Source organism: Barbus barbus (assembly GCF_936440315.1).
Source record: "Barbus barbus genome assembly, chromosome: 38".
NCBI lineage: Eukaryota > Metazoa > Chordata > Actinopteri > Cypriniformes > Cyprinidae > Barbus > Barbus barbus.
The window spans coordinates 6883490-6906494 of NC_136716.1; the positions used below are offsets into that span (position 1 = coordinate 6883490).

Sequence of the window (23005 nt, forward strand, 5' to 3'; positions counted from 1 at the left end):
GGTGGATGAAAGGGATCTGAGAAAAACTCTTGCTTCTTCTGGGGAGTGTAGCATTTTAGGTTCACCTTTGTTGAGAATGACCTTCAGCGTTGCAGGATAAAGGAGAAAATTCTGAATGCCAGCGTCTCTCATCTCCTTCCTAATTGCCAAGAGAGCATTGAAATAATCCAGCTTCGACAAAACAAGAGCTTGAACGAGGAGTTGTGAAGCCGGGCCGGGCAGTTTTAGCAATGTGGTCTGAGAAAGTCTATATATATATATATATATATATATATATATATATATATATATATATATATATATATATATATATATATATATATATATATATATATATATATATATATATATATATATATATATATATAAACCTTGGAGTTGATCAGCTGACTTTCTCAGACCACATTGCTAAAACTGCCCGGTCCTGCAGATTTGCTTTATTCAACATCAAGAAGATCAGGCCCTTGCTTTCGGAACATGCTTCACAACTCCTCGTTCAAGCTCTTGTTTTGTCGAAGCTGGATTATTTCAATGCTCTCTTGGCAGGTCTTCCAGACAGTTCTATCAAACCTTTACAATTAATCCAGAACGTGGCAGCAAGATGCATTTTTAATTAGCCAAAAATAATGCACGTCTGTTTATCAATTTGCACTGGCTACCAATAGCTGCTCGCATAAAATTCAAGTCATTAATGTTTGCCTACAAAACCACCACTGGCTCTGCGCCCCTTTACATAAATTCATTACTTCAGACTTATGTGCCCTCTAGAAGCTTATAATGTCGCTTTACTGTGCCATCTCAAAGAGGCACAAAATCACTTTCACAGACTAATAAATTAAATGTTCCCTCCTGGTGGAATGACCTGCCCAACTCAATCCGAGCAGCTGAGTCCTTAGCCATCTTCAAGAATCGGCTAAAAACACATCTCTTCCATCTTTATTTGACCCTATAACTTTCTATAATAAAAACAAAAACTAACACTAGCTTTTCTAATCTTTTTGTATTCTATTTGTTTATATATATATATATATATATATATATATTTTTTTTTTTTTTTTTTTTTTAACAAAAATCAGCAGTTTCCTGTAGTAGCTGTTGAACTGACAAAAAATGTGATAGCTTGTAATGTAAAGCAATAGGATTTTTATAGCAGTATAGCAGTAAATATCAATTTAGTATTAGTATAAATATCAGTTGTCACTATTTAATTTGTTTCAGGAAAATGGTATGTAAATGCTTACTTTTTGATCAAAGCTCTGTAGTTTCTATTGTGTGTGGGGGCAATACAATGAAGACTGATTGAACATTTTCAATGACTTTTCAAAAAAAAGAAAGTGCATGGATAATTAAGTAAACCCAATTGTTTCAGTCCAGGTGCTCATCTTGAAATATCACTAACAGTTCAAAGTACAAAGTTTACTTTATAAAAATTTAGAAAAGATTTCACAGCAAAAAGATAACCACCTGAAGATAGATGTTTTGAGAATTATACTAAACTGTCTTTTACTTGCTAAAAAGTATAAACTATCAATCAGACAATAGAAGGTATTTAGCAGACTGGGTACAACAGGTTTTTCAGTAAAGTTTTGATCATGTTGATAATTTACAGGCCTTTGAAATTTTGTGTATCAAACACGATACAGTACACCGTGTGCTGCATGCATTAGCATACAGGAAGCATATGTTCAAATGAAAGTTCTGCTAAAATCCATGCATATACTGTTTGTGTGTACACACACACACACACACACACACACAGATTTTAAGATTTAAAAACAAATAACATTTTACATTTTATTTTTAAACTACGACTTTTGCCTCAAACTCCTAAATTGCTGCTCATTAATAGCTTGTAATGTAGTTGTTAAGTGTAGGTATTAGGTAGGATTAGGAATGTTGAATATGTGCTTTATAAGTACTAATAAACAGCCATTATTATATAATAGGCATGCTAATAAGCAAATAGTTAACGGCGAAAATTGGTCCCTGTATTAAAGTGTTACCCACATTTTGTAAATCTTATTTTCATCAAATAAAGAACAGTTTGAGAAAAGGTGGCCAACTAAGGGTAAAATACACCCCCATTCGTTTTTCCTAAGTACGTAGATAATATCTAATGGTAAAAATATTTCATAGTGTGAAACCAAAGATAATTCTGACTTCAGTGGAAATCTAATGTGTAACCACTGCTGAACAAACACTTTTGCTTATGCATGTTGACAGGCGTAAAATATACCTTACGAAGATACATTTTAACAAAAGAAATGGCATAGAGAAGCCATTTTATTGAGATTTTAGTAAAAATATACAATATTGGGGTTTCATATTTTGTAGGAAATTCAAATCACAGGCATGATTTATAAAAACACAAAAAGTTGTGAACACGCAATACTACATGAACTTTGGTAACGTGTGTGTGTGTGTGTGTGTGTGTGTATATATATATAAAAACATACCATCATTTTACTTTGTTTACTTATGATTGATGGAAATAAATGTCAAATTAATGTGAACAGTCAGCAATCAGTGACTGTTTCATTTCACAGGCATGCCCACATATGTCAAATCAGAACTAACACTGAGCTGTCCTTGAAACGTCATATGAAAGCAACATCAAAACCCACCAGCAGTTACAGGAATCATATGTAATAGTAAGGAAAAAAGTCTGTTCTCTCCTGTGGAGGGAGGTTTAGCAGTTTCCTCTCTGCTGCACACCTACCAAAACCACGTCTTCTTAGAGGCGCGTTGGAGTGAATGTCCTCTACAGAGCGGAAATGGCTTTAGCTGCCATTCTCCGGCCCAGTGGAAGGCTCAGGTCTGTGATGGACAGCACCGTTTTGGGTTTTGCCAGTGCCTGTAGCTTCACCAGTTCTGAAATCTGTGAAGACAAATAGAAAGCAATTCATGAAAGACTTTTCACGCTACAATTTTGGGCTGCATGATAATAGTTAAACTGATAATCATGATCATAGTGCGCAAAAACGACACCTCCCTGCATCTTATTTGCTGAATGAAATCCAATGCTTGTTTTTTATTCATTTTTGAGGCACTGATTCCAAAAAATTGTTCCTGTTTTACTGGAGCATGTAATTTTTTCTCACAATATTTGATGTGCATTTCACGCTTGATCATGAAGGGCATAATTAGGATAGACCTGTGGAGTTCTGGGAGGATGTTTTATGGAGCAATGAGACCAAACTGGAACTTTTTGGATGCATGGATCAAGAGTACGTCTGGTGCAAAAATGGCAAGGCTTACGAGCCTTGAGTCAAACATATAGGTGGACCAGTTTCATTATGGGAGTACTTTGCTGCTGCAGGAAGTGGAAATCTTGACTGTGTGAAGGACATCATGGATTTTCTGAAGTATTATGTCATTTTGTCAAAGAAAATGTTCATGGGAATTTCCAGCAGGGCAACCATACACATCCAAATTTACTGAAGCTTGGCTGAGAGATTGGTTTTGAGTGGCCTGTTCAGTCTCCAGATATAAATCTCATTAAAACTAAATTTTTGTACAAGAATGTTTAGAGCCAATTCTATATATCTTTTTTGTCACACTTTATTTTAGATTCCAACTCTTACCATTTAACTTACAATTAATAACTATTAATTTGCTGGTTATTAATAGTAAGTAGTTCAGTTTAGGTATGGGGTAGGTTTAAGGGATCTAAAACATGATCATGCAGAATAAGGTATTAATATATACAACCCGAATACCGGAAATGATGGGACGTTTTTTAAATTTGAATAAAATGAAAACTAAAATAATTTCAAATCACATGAGCCAATATTTCATTCACAATAGAGCATAGATAACATACCAAACATTTAAACTAAGAAATGTTACAATTTTTATGCACAGAATGAGCTCATTTCAAATTTGATGCCTGCTACAGGTCTCAAAATAGTTGGGACGGGGGCATGTTTACCATGGTGTAGCACGGGGTGGGCAAACTTTTTCACTCGAGGGCCACATCAAATTTTCCACATTAAGTGAGGGGCCGCATAATATGTTTATGACAAATGAAGCTTTGATTTTTTTTTTTTATTCTAAATTGGCACTCATTTACTACTGTACTATGTATACTTGTACATACATGGCAGTTCTTTTCTTGTACCATCTCTACCTATTTTTATGAGCACTTTATGACACACAGATAAGTTGCATTGGTGTACAAGTCTATGTATAAGACACATTTTATCATTTCATTCAGAAATAATGTAAAATAAACTAAACATTTACAAACATTAGAAACATGTTTTTATATTCCCTACACTCCACAAAAAGTCCTGTAAATTTAGCAGTGTTCAGAATAGAAAAAAGAACGAAAACATGAGTAAAAAACAAACACAAATTATAGTGGCATTCACCATAAACATATATTATAATAGCCCAGCCTAAATATTTAAAGCGAAACTGAAACTAGCGGCGTGGTTGCTGGAATATGCACAATTTAAACTTGCTTGCCTTTTCTCATTTATCACCAATCCTGATGTGCGCGCTTTGCGCTTGACCTTGATTGCTTTATATAAGTCACCTTGGAAATTACAGCACGTTTCAGATAAAAAAAAAAACACGATTTGTAATCCAGAAAAAAACTGTACTATATCCATTTTCATAAAAATGTGTGTGGGAAACAGAAGAAGAAGTCATATCTTTGTAAGATAAAATGACAAATTATTTCCATGCTTTCCCCAAATGACAGCACCCGTGAGCAGGAGGATAACACTGGCATTTGTTCTGATACTGGAAAGTCTTTTAAGCATTTTTAAAACAGTTCCAATACAAGGCATTTTTCAAAACAAATGAACACTTTCACATTTTTAAAACATGTAACTTATTTACTATTGTGCCAGTTTTGTAGTGTATATAGCTATTTTGACTTTTTATTTTGTATTCGCTGTGCGGCTTGAACGCGGCATCCCTCAAAAATAGATGCGGCGCCTGTCTTTAGTGAAGCCGTGCGGAGAGCCGCTTCTGAAACGCGCCGCGGATCGACTGGAGCGGCGGGATGGTGTAAATCAGGGGTTATATACTGCACTACAGGCTACAGCGCCATCTATTGGATTTTAGATCTGCATCTACTGATACTGCATATTGGAACAACTGCATCACGGACTGGATGAAAACGCCGTTGTTTGCCCACCTCTGCAGATTCTTATTTTTTTTAAATCCCTCACGGGCCGCCACAGGAGTGATAGCGGGCCGCAGATGGCCCGAGGGCCGTAGTTTGGACACCCCTGGTGTAGCATCTCCTCTTCTTTTCAAAAGAGTTTGAAAACGTCTAGGCATTGAGGTTATGAGTTTCTGGAGTTTTGGTGTTGGAATTTGGTCCCATTGTTGCCTGATATAGGTTTCCAGCTGCTGAAGAGTTTGTGGTAATTTTTGACATTTTTCTTTTAATGATGCAAAAATGTTCTCTATAGGTGAAAGATCTGGACTGCAGGCAGGCCAATTCAGCACCAGGACTCTTCTACTATGAAGCCATGCTGTTGTAATAGCTGCAGTATGTGGTTTTTTCATTGTCCTGTTGAAATACACAAGGACTTCCCTGAAATCAACGTCATCTGGAGGGTTGCTCTAAAACATATGTCTTTCAGCATTCATAGTGCCTTCCAAAACATGCAAGCTGCCCATACCGTATGCACTTATGCACCCCCATACCATCAGAGATGCTGGTTTTTGAACTGAACGCTGGAAGGTCTTCCTTCTCTTTTGCCCGGAGGACACGGCGTCCATGATTTCCAACAAGAATGCCAAATTTGGACTTGTCTGACCATAGAACACTTTTCCACTTTGAAACAGTCCATTTTAAATGAGCCTTGGCCCACAGGACACGACGGCGCTTCTGGACTATGTTCACATATGGCTTCCTTTTTGCATGATAGAGCTTTAGTTGGCATCTTCAGATGGCACGGCGGATTGTGTTTACCGACAGTGGTTTCTGGAAGTATTCCTGGGCCCATTTAGTAATATCAATGCCAATAAATGATGCAGTGTCGTCTGAGGGCCCGAAGACCACGTGCATCCAACAAAGGTCTTTGTCCCTTACGCACAGAGATTTCTCCAGTTTCTTTTGATGTAATGCACTGTAGATGATGAGATTTGCGAAGCCTTTGCAATTTGACGTTGAGGAACGTTGTTTTTAAAGTATTCCACAATCTTTTTATGCACTTTCACAGATTAGAGAGCCTTTGCCCATCTTTACTTGAGAAACGCTGCCTCTCTAAGACATCCTTTTTATAGCTAATCATGTTACAGACCTGATGTAGATTAACTTAATTAGTTGCTAGATGTTCTCCCAGCTGAATTTTTTCAAAAATTTCTTGCTTTTTCAGCACTTTGCTGAAATGTCCCAACATTTCTGGAATTTGGGTTGTACTCTATAAATACTAATAAACAGCCAATATGCAAGCAACTAGTTAATAGTGAGAGTTGGTCCTTATAGTGTTAACATATTTATATTTTTCATCAACTTTACTTATTAGAATCACTGAAATGTGTATTAATAAACTTTAGTTCACGGCAACAGAATGTCTGGCAGAATGGCTTCCTTGACAGGAAGTTAAATCATTTTGGCTGCAACTGTACATGTTCGTCAGCATTTTCAGATCATCAGTGTTTTTTGTTTTTTCTTCTGGTGCAGAGAGAGTACCAAGCATGAAATCCTGTGGAGGCTTGTTACCAATGCAAGATAAAGAAAATGTCAAATATGAATAACAGGAGTTTGTTTAGGAGTAGGCAAATTTAGCAGATGATTATGATTATTTATTCAAGAGAAGCAGAAATTGTGATCTAATTGTGCAGTCCTTCTAGAATACTGCATGTATAAATGTGTGTTGTGCATGCATACAAGATGACTCTCTCACCATGGTAAAGGGCATAAATTGCAAGATGCTGCCCCGGCTGCCTTGCTCTGAGCACTCCACACACTCCTCGATAAAGCTCTGAACAAACTGTGTGTGAGGACCTGCTGTCTTAGACCCCAACAGAGAGGAAATCAACAGGAACAGATTTGCTAGAAAGAAAAAAAGACAAGAATCTTCTTTGACTCTAACAGCATGACTTGTAAATAAGTAGTATGGTGGCAGTACAAATATGGTACCAGATGGTAACACCATGTTATTAACCTATCTAGTGGCACTAAATGATCAGCAGAGATGCAACACAAACCTAGCACTCTGTTGAGAGGGTCTCTCATGTTGACAGTGTGAAGCTGAGAGGCAGACAGTGAACTGCTCATGGAACGGTCACCTAGAAAAGATAACATGAGTTACTTTGAGTTGGTCAGTTCTTATTGACCTAAATGTAATGTACGTAGAAACCGTAAAAAAATAAATAAAAAAGGAAATGTGTACCGTCACAGTAGCTATCGAAGCAGATTTCACTAAATCAAATCCTGCTAACTTCCCTTTCTCGGCTGACTGCATTAATAAAATCAACACTTTCGCCTTGGCTCTTCCTTCTTTTTTCAGTGAAAGTGACTCAATAGTCCTGGCTTCCAGACAATGCTTATACAATACTGTTTTTTTTTATATTTCTCTATTTCAATTTTTTATCTACACATCCACAAATAGTTAACCTTTATAATGCTAAAAAAAAATCTATATTTTTACCTAAACAACAGTATAAATAAAGCATTTAAAGTGATTTTTAGTGATTGTATTTTTGTATCAGTATTTTTCACACAACATACTATGCTTCTGTGATGTTTGTACTTTGTTTGGAGATACTTTTAGGATGGTGCCACATGAAAAACATTGGATGAACCACATCCATTGTTCATGCTACATTGACAAGACTATATCCTTCTGTATAATATTTGACACACAAAATTCTAAGGCCTCTAAATTAGCAACATGATCAAAACTTTTCTGAAAAAACCTGTTGTTCACAATCCACTACATGGCTTCTGTCTGATTGATTTTTGGTAAGTAATAGACAGTTTAATATAATTGCAAAAATGTCCACCTTCAGGTCGTGGCACATGTCTTTATGCTTTGAAATCTTTAATGATTTTTATAAAATAAACATATTAGTAATATTTCATGATGGACAGAAGCAACAAGGTTTACTTGGTTATCCATATATCATTATTTAGAAAAATCAAATGCGATGCATCAGGCTTTTGAAAAATGTTTGTTTGTTTTCTCATGTTTATTATCATTGTATTTCATTGCATTATATGTTTTGCCCACCACAATAAAAACTACAAAACTTTGATCATAAGACTAAGCATTTAAAAATCATGTTACTAAGTTATATTATTAGGGGATAGGGTGACAATTGATATTAATGCACATTGTATGTAATTAGTGTGTTATAATCTTATAAAGGCTTCACTGATTTATTTTTTGGCCATATAAAAATTAGCAACTGCACCAGTTTTGCTCAGTTTGGGCCTCTGAATTAAATTAAGGTGCTTTTTTCCCCTCCTCGAGTATTATTTACATATTCTCCTATATCATATGAGACACAAATCCTGATGCATCAAATATGATACTTAAAGCAAATTTCCCTTTTTTTTTTTTTAATACTGTGGTCTAAATAAACTGTTTTTGCTCCAGACAATATTTCAGACTTCATATGTACAGGGTTACGGGTTAAATGAACTAAAGAAAATGAACTTTTCTGGTTTGTCTTTGGTAAATTAGCCTATATGTGTATTTTTAAACCTTGTGTCACTGGAATATTGAGTGATACTGCCACAGGAAGCTCAAAACTATTGCAAGCTATGTTGCATTTTTGTGGGGATTTTTGCAGCATATGCAGTTTTGGTTAACAGTTTCTAGATTGACTAATAGATAAAAAAAAAAAAAACATAATTGCATTAAAATGCAGCTCTTATTGCTTTTGTGCAGCTTGTGGCAAGTGGGGCAGGCAGGAAATTACCTGGACTGGACAGCATGACAGTCTCATCCTCATTGGAGCTGAGCAGACGCATCAGTTTAGATGGTTGCGTGTCGTCCAATGGAAACAGGCTGGTGTAATCCTACAACCAACAGAATTGTATTAGTATTAATAATATTCAAACTTAAGTTTTAAGAATGACATGCTTAATGGGCAAGACATACATGTGTCAAGTACGCGACTGTGTGAGAACACAAAGAATGACAGTTAACAAAAGCTGTGAGAGAAACCGTGTGACTGACCTCTATATCCTCGCGTTGTCTCTTGCGCTGTCGTGCTGATGCTTGACCCTTATGGTGAGATGAGTAAGAACTAAGAGCACACCACACTGACAACCTATAACACACATATACAAACACATTTTCATATTTTTTTTAATAAAAACCTTGTGAAATTAAAATAGGAGCTTTGTGGCTTTTAGTTCCTATCTGTTAGCTTTGAGGTTAACATCTACATGCTAGCGTACTGTGAAACGTTGACAACAGACATTAAGAATTTGGTCTCGCTGCATTAAAGCAGGTGGAAAATCTCAGCTGAAGGAAGATTCATATCAGGCATGTTTGATCTCATGTAATATATCGATTTAAATTATTGTAACTAAATTAAAAAAAAAAAAGGAAAGAGAAACCAAGAAAGAAAAAGCCTGACAACTCAATATCTATCAAAACGGATGTTCGTTTTGAATCCTAGACTGAAAAAAGGAGGAAGTGGATCAAAGAAAGCAAGTAAAAAGAGGAATTGGAGTAAAGGGGTTCATTCATACATAAATTCCTCATTCATTTATGAAACAATCCTTTCTGAGAAAAACTTCTGACTTGCAAATGCATAACCAAAAAAAATGTTTTAAACAATGATAGTATGTAAACAGTTTGTGAGGGCTCCATCTGTCTTATTAACACAAGTACATGACAATGTGGACTTTCCTGTGGCGTCAATAATGGGGTCAACTATAGGAGGACACAAATGTCATTGTCAGAGGATATTCTGAAAGATGGGACACTAATGACCAAACTGGCACAAAATAAATAAAGCACTAATACATCATTGTGGTAACCATTTAAGTTTCTAAGGAAAATGTAAAGCAAAACTGCAAATTAAGATTCTCTACCATTTTTAGCATTAAGGCCTAGGAGGAATCCTTTATTTAATTATCCTGAGCATCCATTAATACTGTATTTGAAATGACAAGAGACAAGTAAAATGAGTCTTGCTTTAAATGTACCTAAAGTGTGTTTGCAAATGCAATAAAAATCTCATACTTTGCAAGGGCTCTTCCTGGCGGGTCTGCCAGACTGTGCCAGTGGGCAGGGTCAGTGAGGAGACGTGGCAGAATGTGACCCAGCAGGGTGAGGGTTATCTGTTGCGTGTCCAGGCAGAAGATACTGTACAGCAACTCAACCACACGAGACGCCCACTCCTTACGGGTCTCCTTCAGGAGCTCCTACAACACAAACACACAATCAAGTCTGATAACAGGTACAGTTAAATTCTCATAATCTGTAGTAGCGTAAACCCAGACACATTTACCTTAACCAGGTTGTTAGTAAACCAGAACACTCCTCCCATATGTAGCAGGTTCTCAAAGAGATGGAATGCATGAGAGTCCACCCAGCCCTTCTCCAGAACCTCCTTAAACTGGGTCTGCAGAGCCTGGCGGATGGGCCGGCGGGCTGGGAGAAGGTTCCGGTAGGGAATGGGCTCCTGACCCTCAACCGCTGGCCTCAGGGAGAGTCCTGTCTGCTGAAATACATCAGCACACATGTGCTCCAAGATAGAGCTCATGATCACCACACTGGACATAGTGAGATAGAGAGAGAGATACCAGTCTTTCAGAGATATTCAGGAATGATCTTATAAGACCGAGATCTGCAGAGTTTAATTCCAACCCCAATCAATCACGACAACAACTCATGATGTGGAAATGTGGCCTGGTGTGTGTAGAGATTCCTTACCGCTCATGGTAGAACTGCAAAGTGTTTTCTCCTGACATAGGGGTCATGAGTTGACGAATCATAGTCTGAGGTTTTTCTCTCTCATCCAAACCCAGCATCCGAACGTGCGCCACCAACCATGCCACCGCACAGATGGCCATACTGCACACCTTCCCTTTGATGTTATCGGTGATCTTCTACACTCACAGAAAGATAAAGAGACTTCTTTAATTACAGTTAATAAATATGAATATACTGTATTCCTACAATATTTTTAAACTAAGATCTTTTCCAATTGTCATATTACTCCATGAGAATAAATGCCTTAGGGTCATTCCATGTCAACTCAACCAGAGGTCCCCGGCTCAAATGTTTCATTCTGCTAATATTTTTCTGAAGACAGACAGACATACAGACAAGAAGGAACAAGAAGACAGACAAGGACAGTTGCGTGACAAGACAGACAAACAAGAAGGAAAGCACCAGGCCCAGATGGTGTGTCACCAGCCTGCCTAAAATCCTGTGCTGACCAGCTGGCCCCCATCTTCACACAGATCTTCAACAGATCACTGGAGCTGTGCCTACAGAGCAAACAGGTCTGTGGACGATGCAGTCAACATGGGACTGCACTTCATTCTGCAGCATCTGGACAGACCAGGGACTTATGTGAGGATCCTGTTTGTGGACTTCAGCTCTGCTTTTAACACCATCATCACGGACACGCTTCAGAATAAACTGACAGCTCTCTGTCCCCACCTCCGTCTGCCAGTGGATCAACAGCTTCCTGACAGACAGACAGCAGTTAGTAAAGCTTGGCAAATTCACATCCAGCACTCGAACCATCAGCACTGGAGCTCCTCAGGGCTGCGTACTCTCCCCACTGCTCTTCTCCCTCTACACCAACGACTGCACCTCTACAGACCCCTCTGTCAAGCTCCTGAAGTTTGCAGACGACACCACACTGATTGGCCTCATTCAGGACGGTGACTAGTCTGCTTACAGACAGGAGGTTAAGAAGCTGGCTCTATGGTGCAGTCTTAACAACCTGGAGCTTAACACGCTCAAAACTGTGGAGATGATCGTGGACTTCAGGAGAAAAACCCCTGCTCTCCCCCCACTCACCATCATGAACAGCACTGTGACTGTAGTGGAGTCATTCAGGTTCCTGGGCACCACCATCTCCCAGGACCTGAAGTGGGACAATCACATAGACTCTCTGGAACCGAACCATGGCATTTAATATATTAGCTTTCATCACTATATATGTCTGTCTGTCTTCAGAAAAAAAAATATATATTAGCAAAATCAAACATTTTAACCGGGGACGTTTTTGAAATTTGGTTGATTTGACATGGAATGACCTCTTATTGCTTTTAGAAACGCCGTGTCTGGTTAGGACACAACTGGACACCATGAATCCCCTTACCTGAACAGCCTCCACTGATAAAACGCCATTCTCCCAGGCATTCAGAACCTCCAGTATAGCTGCTGGTGTACTGAGACATATTTCATGCCATTTCATCTGACTGAAGAGAGAGCACATGTTTGACAACCAGATCCTTAAGGGAATAGTTCACCCAAAAATGTAAATTTTGTCATCATGTAATCACAGTCATGTCGTTCCAAACCTATATATGTTTATTTCTTATGCTGAACACAAAATAAGATATTTTGAAGAACCAAACAGTTGTTGGTCCACATTGACTTCAATAGTAGGGAAATAAATACTATGGAAGTCAATGGGACCAGTGACCACCAACCTTTGGATTACCAGCATTCTTCAAAATATCTTTAATGTTCAACATAAGAAAGAAACTCATACAGGTTTGGAAACACATGAGAGTAAATGATGAACTACAACTTTAAGACAAAAAAAAAAAAAAAAAACCTTCCTCAATTTATTAAATAAAAATTCTTATTCAATTTAAAACATCAATTTAGAAACTGTACCTCATTAACATTTGACTGCCCAAAAAAATTAAAACATTCTTCTTAAAATGATTAATAAACTATTTAAACCGATTCACAGAAATGAACTGAACTAACCAAGTCTAACATCACTACTAAAGTGGGGGCTATACTATATAAATCAATGTTTCATGAAGATGTTAATGTGATGTGTGATTGGTAGACGTCGTTGATATGAAGCAGCACTTACACAAGCTTCATCTCAGAGGAAGAATTAAGTAGGGCCACGAGACTCTCCACTTTCCCAGACTCAGGTCTGAAGCAAGGGTGGTCTGGATTCAGGGTCTTCCCTTCCTCCGGCATGCATGTCTGCAACCACGTCTCAAAGAAGGGTGTCTCGCTCGATGGGCTGGGGTCCGAAAGAATCACCTGGACAAGTTGGGTGAATGATGTAATCAATGACTCGGATATAGTAAAGTGTATGTCATTGCAGGATGTGATTATGAATTAAGAATGTTACACAATCTTTATCAAATTTTAACATCCATCTGCACTTCAGCTCAAACACTTGCTCTGTATAATAAATATTTGTGTGTGGAAACTGACCTCTGACCCATAGGTCTGCACGACATGACACAGCATGAGGAAGGAAATGTCGAACAGCAGAGCTCGCACTGACGCAGATTTCGCTAGAAAGTATATTCACAGATGTTATGCTACAAGTGAAATTGCTCTCAGATTGAGTGAGCAACTAAATCTTCACACATTCTCACAAACTAAAGCTAAAAATTACTAAGACAAGTTCACATTGCAGATGTGAATGCATAAGAAATTTTATATGTTCTTCAGTTATGGTGGTAACAAACCTCTATACTTGAGAACAAAACAGAGTGCATTTGATATTTCCGTTATCATTTAAAAAAAATAGAAGTGTCCCGTAATTTAATCTTGCCTAACATATTAGCCTAACACCCATCTAAAAAGTTATTTATTAACAGGCTGCATGTAATCATAGTAAAATAAAGCACATGACTTACATCCTTCTCCACTGATGTGTTTTGGAAACTCATTCAGCCTGGAAGAGAACAGCAGATATAGATATATATATATATATATATATATCTCCTAGACACTCTGTATTTATTTGGGTTAAATATATAAGCTTATCCTGATGCTATGAATCCGGTCTTATTCATATTGTCTTACTTGATGAATTTGCGAGCAAAAGACTTGAGTTTTCCAGTCGCTGCGGCAGCAGCCAGAAGCAAATCAAGACTCTTTCCTGAAAGCATGTGACCCAAAACTCCCAGCAGTCCCTCAGGAGACTTAGAATGATCCGCATCCACTGTCTAGACAACCAGAAAGGAAGAAAACCTGTGACTAAACGTTAACACTTTACAATAAGGTTCTATTTGATAACATTAGGTTTACTACATTACTTAACATGAACTAATAACTAAAATGCTTGCTTACCTATATCATATGATATAAATATGAGACAAAAACTCATACAGGGCATTTTTGCCACAATATCTTGAATTTTAGGGGCATATAACTGCATTCTATAGGCTACATCACACAGTGAGCTGTTGCCCTGCATCATGTTCGATACAAATTAACTGTATGAAAAGTAAGATGACCTACATAAATCTAAGGTAGGGCAGGTGCGTTAAATGCATTAATCATTTTAACGTGTTTTTTTCATAACTAATAAATTTAATTAAAATATTAAAATCGACAGTCCTAAAAATAATATAAAACCACATGAGAACCTTGAGGATGTTGGTGACAGTTGGTTCAGCTCTCAGTATGAGGCCTGGGTTGGGCTGAATATTGGCGTTCTCTGCTGTCTTCAGTCTGGGTGCATGCTCTCTGTCCTCACTCCTGAAAAAAAAATGTATGGAAGAGAGAGACATGCTTATAAAGCATGATTACAATAAAAATAAAAATAAAACATTCTGATCATACCGTTTTGCAGTAAGACTAGCGGTGTTTGCCTCAGACAGCAGGCCCAGCTTATTACACTCCTGCAGTAACAGACTCAAGCAGTCACAGCTACACACACAAACAAACAACAACAGCATTATAACACGTCGTACCAGCTGAGCTAACACTATAGTATTGATAAATAGTTTGAGTGCACTGTCAGTCATTTTGAATAAAAGAAGCTTCCGTCCATACAAATCATTATTCTAGCTTCCTGTGGTTCAGCACATAGCCAATCATAATTAATACAGGTGGTGTTGACATACTTGCATCTCTGGTCGGCTTTATCCAGCAGTGGGGTGAGATTCAGAAGATATTCAAATGCCACATTCACATCCTCCATGAAATCCTGACAAACATACAAAGATGGGCAGGCCAAATGGAGTAATTAATATTTTGGATGATGTAGAATGACATATTATGATGGCAGTCATATGAGGTGTCAGGTGTCATGAGCGACACAAATTGGAAATGGAACCAAAATAGTTCAAACCCTGTAGGTACAGGTGAGGTAAACAGTCAAATAATGGTACCTGTGTCTTTTCCCCTTGTGGGTACTTCTTCAGCCTTAGTAAAACCTGAGGAATCTGAAAATGTGATGTGAAACAGAAAAAAACAAAAACAGTGATTCAGTGTTTATACTCCATAAACAACAGCTTGACTTTATGTGAACTCCAAACATAATTCATGGAGCAGAGACATGTAATGACGATAAGGAGCCTTGTTCTTCTATTAATGTGAGAAAATTCTGAGTAAATTCGTCATTATTTGCTCAACTCGTGTTTTTTTCCAAATACAAAAGGAGAAGCTGATGCTGCTTTTTCCATACAATGACAACAAATGCAGACAAATGTTGCCAAAGTTCACAGCACCCAGAGAAGACCTCTACAGCCCTGAACATCAGCGGAGACCAGGACAGAGACAGATCCCCAGTGAGGACCCCGCCACTTAGACAGCCATCGGGAAAGACCACTGGAACCAGTTGAGCCCTTACAATCTGACTTTGCTGCAGTTGGAATTGAACTGCTGGTTCGTTTGGCCAGAGGAGAACTGGCCCCCCGACTGAGCCTGGTTTCTCCATTCTGTCACCGATGGAGTTTTGGTTCCTTGCCGCTGTCGCCTCTGGCTTGCTTAGTTGGGGACACAATTTCCAGCGATATCGTCAACCTTTTTATAAAGACACTATTTAAACTGAACTGAGCTGGATGATGACATCACTGAATTCAATAATGAAATGCCTTTAACTGAAAATCTTTTTTTTTTATCTTTTCATTTTACATTATTGACACACTATTTTCCTTTTTTGATATTGTGCAGTTGCTTTGACACAATTTACATTGTTAAAAGCGCTATATAAATAGGTGACTTGAATTGACAGAGGACAAAAAAATAACAAGTCGGTCAGTCATACAGTAGTCTTATTCAAGTAAGAGGACTCACAAAAATGTTATGTTTTAAGTCAAAAGTAATTATGTATTTTTTTTTTCAAAAAAGACATGGTGTTATCTGATTCTTTTGCCAAAGACTCGCTGACGACTCCATGAAAAACACTTTGAAGGCTGTCTTTTACTGTCCGTCTTAATCATAGAAAGTGTGAACACAGTTTTTGTCTTAGGTTGAGTTCAGTATAAAGCATCCATTTTTACATATTTTCTCAGTATTTTGAATCATTCTTTTTAAAGAGTCTGTCTCAAGATGGAGCTCTGTCTTTCCTGTGCTCTCCATAAAGTAAACGCATCCTTGTATTTTTGCCACAGACTGCTGGAGTGAATGCATCCTGTACAAGGGTGCTCTCATGATATGTGCTGAATGCTAAAAAATATATTTGTGATGGTTTTTTAGAACATTCTTTTCAGGAATGTTTTTTTTTTTTCTAATTTTCTAACTTTTAGAACAATCTTTTAAAAAAAGAATAAAAATAAAAATAAACATTCCTAAAAAATATTTTTGTGAATACAAAATATTCTTAAAGGGGTCATATAATGCGATTTCAAGTTTTCCTTTCTCTTTGGAGTGTTACAAGCTGTTCGTGAACAGATGAGATCCCTAAAGTTGCAAAGACTAAAGTCTCAAACCCAAAGAGATATTCTTTATAAAAGTTAAGACTCGTCCACGCTCTCCTAAAACGGCTGATTCAAACACGCCCCCACACGTCTACGTCACAATGTGGAAATATTTGCTTAATGCCACCCAAATGTTCGCACAAAGAAAGGCAGCGAGGTTTCAGTAACCGCAGTAGTTTTGATGCAGCCATGCCAGGGAGACGCTGTGTGTTTCTAGGCGAAAGCACTTTATTTGTCCTTCCGAAAGTAGATGCAATTATGAATCATTGGTTAAGATTTGTTCACAACACAACAGCACATCCCAAATGTTCCAATTTGTGCAACGCATTTTATGGACGACAGTTTCGTGAACCTAGTAGATTACAAGGCTATTTCTAAAAAAAATAAATAAATAAATAAAAGGGTAAATTCCGACTTTGCTATGACAATCTGGCGCTTCTGAATCAGCAACTGTAAGCATGTTTTGTTATTAGTTATTTTCTATTGACTGTTCAAATGCGGAGTTTTGTGCATAAAGCGTTGTGTGTGTGTGTGAGGGGAAGAGGGTCACATCACAGCAGAGTGTACAGCTCCTCAGAAATAGTCTTAACCGCGGCTTGTGTGTAAATACATACGAGCATCATCACTGTGTCTGTCACGCGACTCTGTTCCCCTTTCGGGCTTGAACTGATAAAACTAACTTGAAAGCTGAAACTTGGGATTATGGTAAGGGGCGTTACATTTCTGACACGTGCCTGTGGTGTTCGGCCAATCACAATGCACTGGGTCAGTTGGCCAATCAGAGCAGACTGCACTTGTTTATTTTGGGGGTAAACTATCTCTTTTACCATAGCCAATATTAAAATCTAAAGTTCAAGAGTGAATGGTGACTCAAACACACCTTTAGAAAGGTGAAAGCTGTCCATTTCAGTTCCTCATTCCCCTCTGGAGACTCAATGAGCCCAGTGAAACAGGCCTTCCAGATCTCCAGCACAAACTGTGGAGTTGGGACACGCTATAAAGAGAGAGGGGAAAAAAAAACACATTAGAAAAACCACACACACACCATTTCATCTGAGGTACGAACACTTGTGTCTGAAGTCACCTGCATCCTCTTTATCATCATGAGCTGCTCTACTAATGGCTGCGTCTCTCCAGTGAGGTTCATGGTTCCCTCCAGCATGATGAAGGCATGGACTGAAGGAAACGAGGTGTGGACCGGTGGATCACTCTGAAGACACAACATCTGAGGAATGCTATGAAAACACAAAGAATGTCACAAACACCCCATTTCATTGGTTAGTTCCTTGGCTCTTTTTATGGTGAGTAACAAGTTGAAATACTACACAAGAGCAATTTTGCTTTAGATAAATATTGCAATGCTGATTCAGGGTTGACTGTTAAAATCTCTTCTAATACAACTTCCTAAATGCACAGAAAATAAAATATATTTTAACTACTGTGTAACATTTAAAACAATAATTTAAAATAATAATTTGATACATTCACTATGTACTTATACTTCTGTAATTACATCTATAATTACAAACAATTATTTTTAATAGGTACGCAGTAGTTATTTTAACTTTAGTTAATTAACATTAATTTTAACTTTTAAAAATTTATATAAATATAATTATTTAATTAACATAAAATACTTAATATAATGTATAAAATGCTTAGTAGTGAGTCACAAGCATTGTGAAACTGGCCGACTGACTTAATGACCAAATTGCATTCATTTTAGTAACATCTTTGTAAACACATTGAGAGTAATCAATTTTTTTTGTCCAGCTCTAACATTATTGCACATCAAACAGTGAGTCTTGAGCTTTTTCTGGATTCTCACCTCTTGACCAATGAAACACACTCTTCAAGATTTTCCTTCAGCGTCTGATTGGTCACAGCGTTGAGATTTTCTGACAACTTCAGCAAAGCTTGCTCTACATTGGTCCAGGATGCTTATGAGACAAGAGAAGACATGGAAGTTTAAACAGCATATAATGACGATTATATTTATTATTATTTATCAGATTTTTATAATGATATAACAATACTTTTTTAATATTACATAGTTATTCAATAAACAATACATTTATGTGGGTACATTTTATTTATGCATGCATGTCTACAAAAACTTCTGATTGGTGATGCAAACAAATTGGTAATCAGGGCCCGTATTCAAAAAACATCTTAAGGCTAAAAGAAGCTCATAACTTGCCGATTTAGGAGAAAATCTTAAAATGGGCGTGTCAATCCTAAATTTAGGACTCCTGAATTTTTGCTCTAAGAGTATTTCACAACATTCCACACATTTTAGCACTAAAACTAGCTCCTAAATCTGTGAAACATTAGGAGTAGTGAAGAGGACTTCGAAGTCACTAAGACCGAACCCCAAACCATCCTAAAATGGCTGTTGGCGGCAATCTGCCTCTGAACGTAAACATTTTAGAAACATTTGATGATGAAAACCTTTTAAAAAGTTATCACCTTTGGTTTTGGAGGTTACCCCAACTCGAAATTTTCCTTTGATTATACACTTGTTTTCATAACCATTGGGCAAGAAGTAACAGCTGTTCTTGCGTCCAGTTGTTTTGTTTTCTTTTTTTTACGTTTGCATGTATTACTATCAGTCATGATTATTCTACTCTGTTAATTAAAAGACTGTTTATATGCATATCCGCTAATTGTTTTTGAGAAGCATACATGTAAGAGGCTGACAATAAGCTGCACATATAATTGTTTAATTAGTGACACTTATCCTGCATTTTAAAATCTTTATTTGAATGTGGCAAATAAATTTTTTTTATTTTTCAACCTAAATATGTTGTGTACTTGGTGTAATGCAATGTGGTTATGTGATTTAAAGTAAAAAAAAAAAAAAAAAAAACATTATTTTCGCTCCTCTATGCTCCAGCTTTCTGAAAAGTGTCGATTTTTACAAAGCTCATCGTTCTGAGAAGCGAGACAAGCTCTGATTGGCCAGCTATCCAGTGAATTGTGATTGGCCGAATACCTCAAGTGTGTGGCGGAAATGTTACGCCCCTCACAGTATTGCCCCACTTTATAGAAACAGCCTTTGTGCAAGCCAGCATTGTAGGCTACTCTCCAGCCAGGTTCAGGAAATAGTCCTCAGTAAACTGCGCCACACACACTCTAATATTTGGACAAGACTTAATTTTATAAAGAATATCTCTTTGGGTTTGAGACTTTAGTCTTTGCAACTTTAAGGATCTTATCTATGCATGAACAGCTTGTAAGAGAAAGGAAAACTTGAAATCGCATCATATGACCCCTTTAAGACTCCTCTATATCTTTCCTTAGTAAATATTTGTCTCAGCAGCTCTGTAAATAGGTTTTAAGAGAACATTTAGCTAAAAGCTTTTACTGCTATTTAGGAGAACTCTTAGTGGTAAGATAAAATGCTTTGTGAATACGGGCCCTGATTCCCCGAAAGAGAGCATTTAAAAGAAATGATTTGTGAATATTAGTCAGACTCCTCAATTGTAATTTTGAATCACACTGATTAATAAGCTGATTGTGGCCATTAAAATGTTATTTTGGGAATGGAATACTAGATGACTACTTACTGAATCATGTGGACAATTATTTTTAAATAGCAAGTGAAAAAACAGCATGCATTATGCAATAAACAGCAGTACGCTGTAGTGTCACATTGCCTCATTATGTTGCAACTGACAAGAGTGGGCAAGGGTGCCTCAAAAATTGAATGAGAAAATAAAACACAGTACAAAAATAAAAACAAAGCAAATATTGTGAAATATGAGATTAAGCAGTGTATGCATTACTCGTGCAACATCAATTTTGTAAAAACGTCAAAGATAAATATTTTTGAAAATCCTTAGTAAATATACATACTTTGTTCCTCCAGGCGTGCGATGTGCACCAGGGCTCTGTTCTTGGTACTGTGTAACAGATTGGTCATGCGCTCCAGGCAGGCTCTCAGACTGTTTTCTAACGCAGGCAGAGCGCCGGACTCCCGCAATCTTTCACAGTACCATGCACAGCCGTGCAGGAGCCACACCACAGTACACAGCATGGCACGGCACAGCCCAATACACTCCTCTGCCTTTCCATGGCAGCTGCAGGAGAGAAACACAAGAGAGAAAACAGATTACATGCGTTCTAGAAAAACTGCATCTCATTGACTCTAGGATGGATGGATGTGACTGATTGACGGATGTGCACCTGAGTCGGTTGGAGAACATATCCATGATCTCGAGCAATGACTTGATACACAGTTCCCGTGAAAAATCATCAAACTGTAAATAAAAAGAGTGTGGTTATTTCATTTTAGCCAAGTAAAACTTTGTTTAAAATGAAAAATAAACAAATAAAACCACTAACCTTGCTGATTGCAGTCAGCACACTAGAATACGACACCATCTACAGGCAGGAGAAAGAATATCATGTCATCAATATAATGTCAAGTAGTGCTTGACCTATAGCGTACACATACACTGACACCTAGTGCTGCTGTTATGCACAAGTTTACAATTTGCTATTAGCAAGACATTTGTGAGCATTTATTGTGTGAGCAAATAACAAGCAATGTTAAGTAGTATTGGTGATAATGAACATGCCAAATAAATAAAAAAACTAATCAGGCTACAGATATGACTTGTTTTCACCTGTGAACTGATGGCATACTTCAGGTAGGACAGGATTAGAGGGTTAGGTGATGGGCCAATCATAGCCTGCTCCAGAAGAGCTTCTGTATCAGGAGAAACAGTAATCACACCTTAACAACTACAAGACAGGTTACATGCATCACAGAGAGTTATCTAACACAGCCACTCTGGAGGGCTGCAGGTCTGTTCTGACAGGGTTTTGGGCAACAAAGAAAATAATAATAATAATAAAAATAATAAATGTGTATATCTACAGTATTTATGAAATTTCCCTTTTTTTTCTTTAAAAAAATACAAAATAATTTATGATGTAATAATTTAGGATATTTTTGAGCCCCTGGCAGTTAATGGGTATATAAAAAGGCTGGAATCATTTTTATGTTTTTGAAAGAAGTCTTTTATGATCACCAATGCTGCATTTATTTGATTAAACACAGTAAAAACAGTATTATTGTGAAATATGATTACAATTTAATTTGAATTTATCTTTTATTTGAATATATTGTTCATGCAAGTAAGTTTTTGCGGCTTAATATTTTTGTGGAAATCATATCATGATTTCCACAAAAATATTAAGCCGCAAAAATTTACTATATATTCATGTATGTATGTATATATATATATATATATATATATATATATATATATATATATATATATATATATATATATACACATTTAAATTATATGAATATAATATAGACATATGAATACATGTACATATTTTCAAAATATATGGCATGCATGTGTGTGTATGTATGTATATATACACATAATAAATATACACAGAACACATACATATATTATGCAAACAAAACCTTTTATTTTGTATGCGTTTGACAGTACTAATATATATATATATATATATATATATATATATAGACTGGAGTAATAGCTGCTGAAAATTCAGCTTTGCCATCACAGCAATAAACTACATTTCAAAAACAGAAACAATTATTTTAATTTGGTGGTAATACTTCACAATATCACTGTTTTTACTGTATGTTTAATCAAATAAAATACTCCACACCTTATAACATTGTCATGTGCATGTGTCCTCAAGATGAATTGGGTTGAAACTGGGTTGTGTATAATATGATACAGTAATTTGTCTGCTGAATATGAGGTGAAACATTTAGACATGACCTGCGAGATTGAGGTAGTCCCATGTAGCTCCTTTAGGACAGCTCTTCTTGATGTTAATGGCCCATTGATAATCACTCCAGCGCTCCTTCCACGCCTGCAGGATAGCCTGCTTCAGATTCACCACCTTCATTCTGTCTGGTTTTTAACTCTAAATCAAAACATCAATTAATCAACAGCATAAACTGATTTAAAGTCGCATCCCAGTGTATGACAAGAGAACGTCAGATACCACCAGCTTGATACTCATGATCTCCAAACTCATCTAAAAAAACACATATTTATAGTATACAGTATAACGTGTAAAAAAATGTGATAAAATGCCAATTTATTATTACTTATTACTAAAGTCCAGCTTACCACAAAACAGTCCAGTTTATGCAGTAAATGAATCAGGTTTTTGTTCATTTACAATTGTCTTCACCTCAAC

The 23005-nt window shown here is 36.9% G+C and overlaps 1 protein-coding gene across 1 annotated transcript; it reads right to left on the reverse strand.

The window, feature by feature from the left end:
- Positions 1–1064: 1064 nt before the first annotated feature.
- On the reverse strand, positions 1065–23005 carry LOC306857539 (mediator of RNA polymerase II transcription subunit 24-like). The gene is made up of 26 exons (XM_079397523.1): positions 22936–23005; positions 22579–22724; positions 21433–21515; positions 21149–21187; positions 20990–21063; positions 20660–20883; positions 18630–18741; positions 17886–18036; positions 17682–17795; positions 15272–15325; positions 15005–15087; positions 14721–14807; positions 14525–14636; positions 13959–14101; positions 13790–13827; positions 13359–13441; positions 13003–13181; positions 12271–12370; positions 10866–11041; positions 10441–10705; positions 10173–10354; positions 9156–9249; positions 8896–8995; positions 7177–7257; positions 6873–7021; positions 1065–2878 (listed from the first exon to the last, which is right to left on the reverse strand). Exons 2-26 carry the CDS (start codon positions 22706–22708, stop codon positions 2762–2764), a joined length of 2970 nt encoding a protein of 989 aa, XP_079253649.1. The 5' UTR covers positions 22709–22724; positions 22936–23005; the 3' UTR covers positions 1065–2761.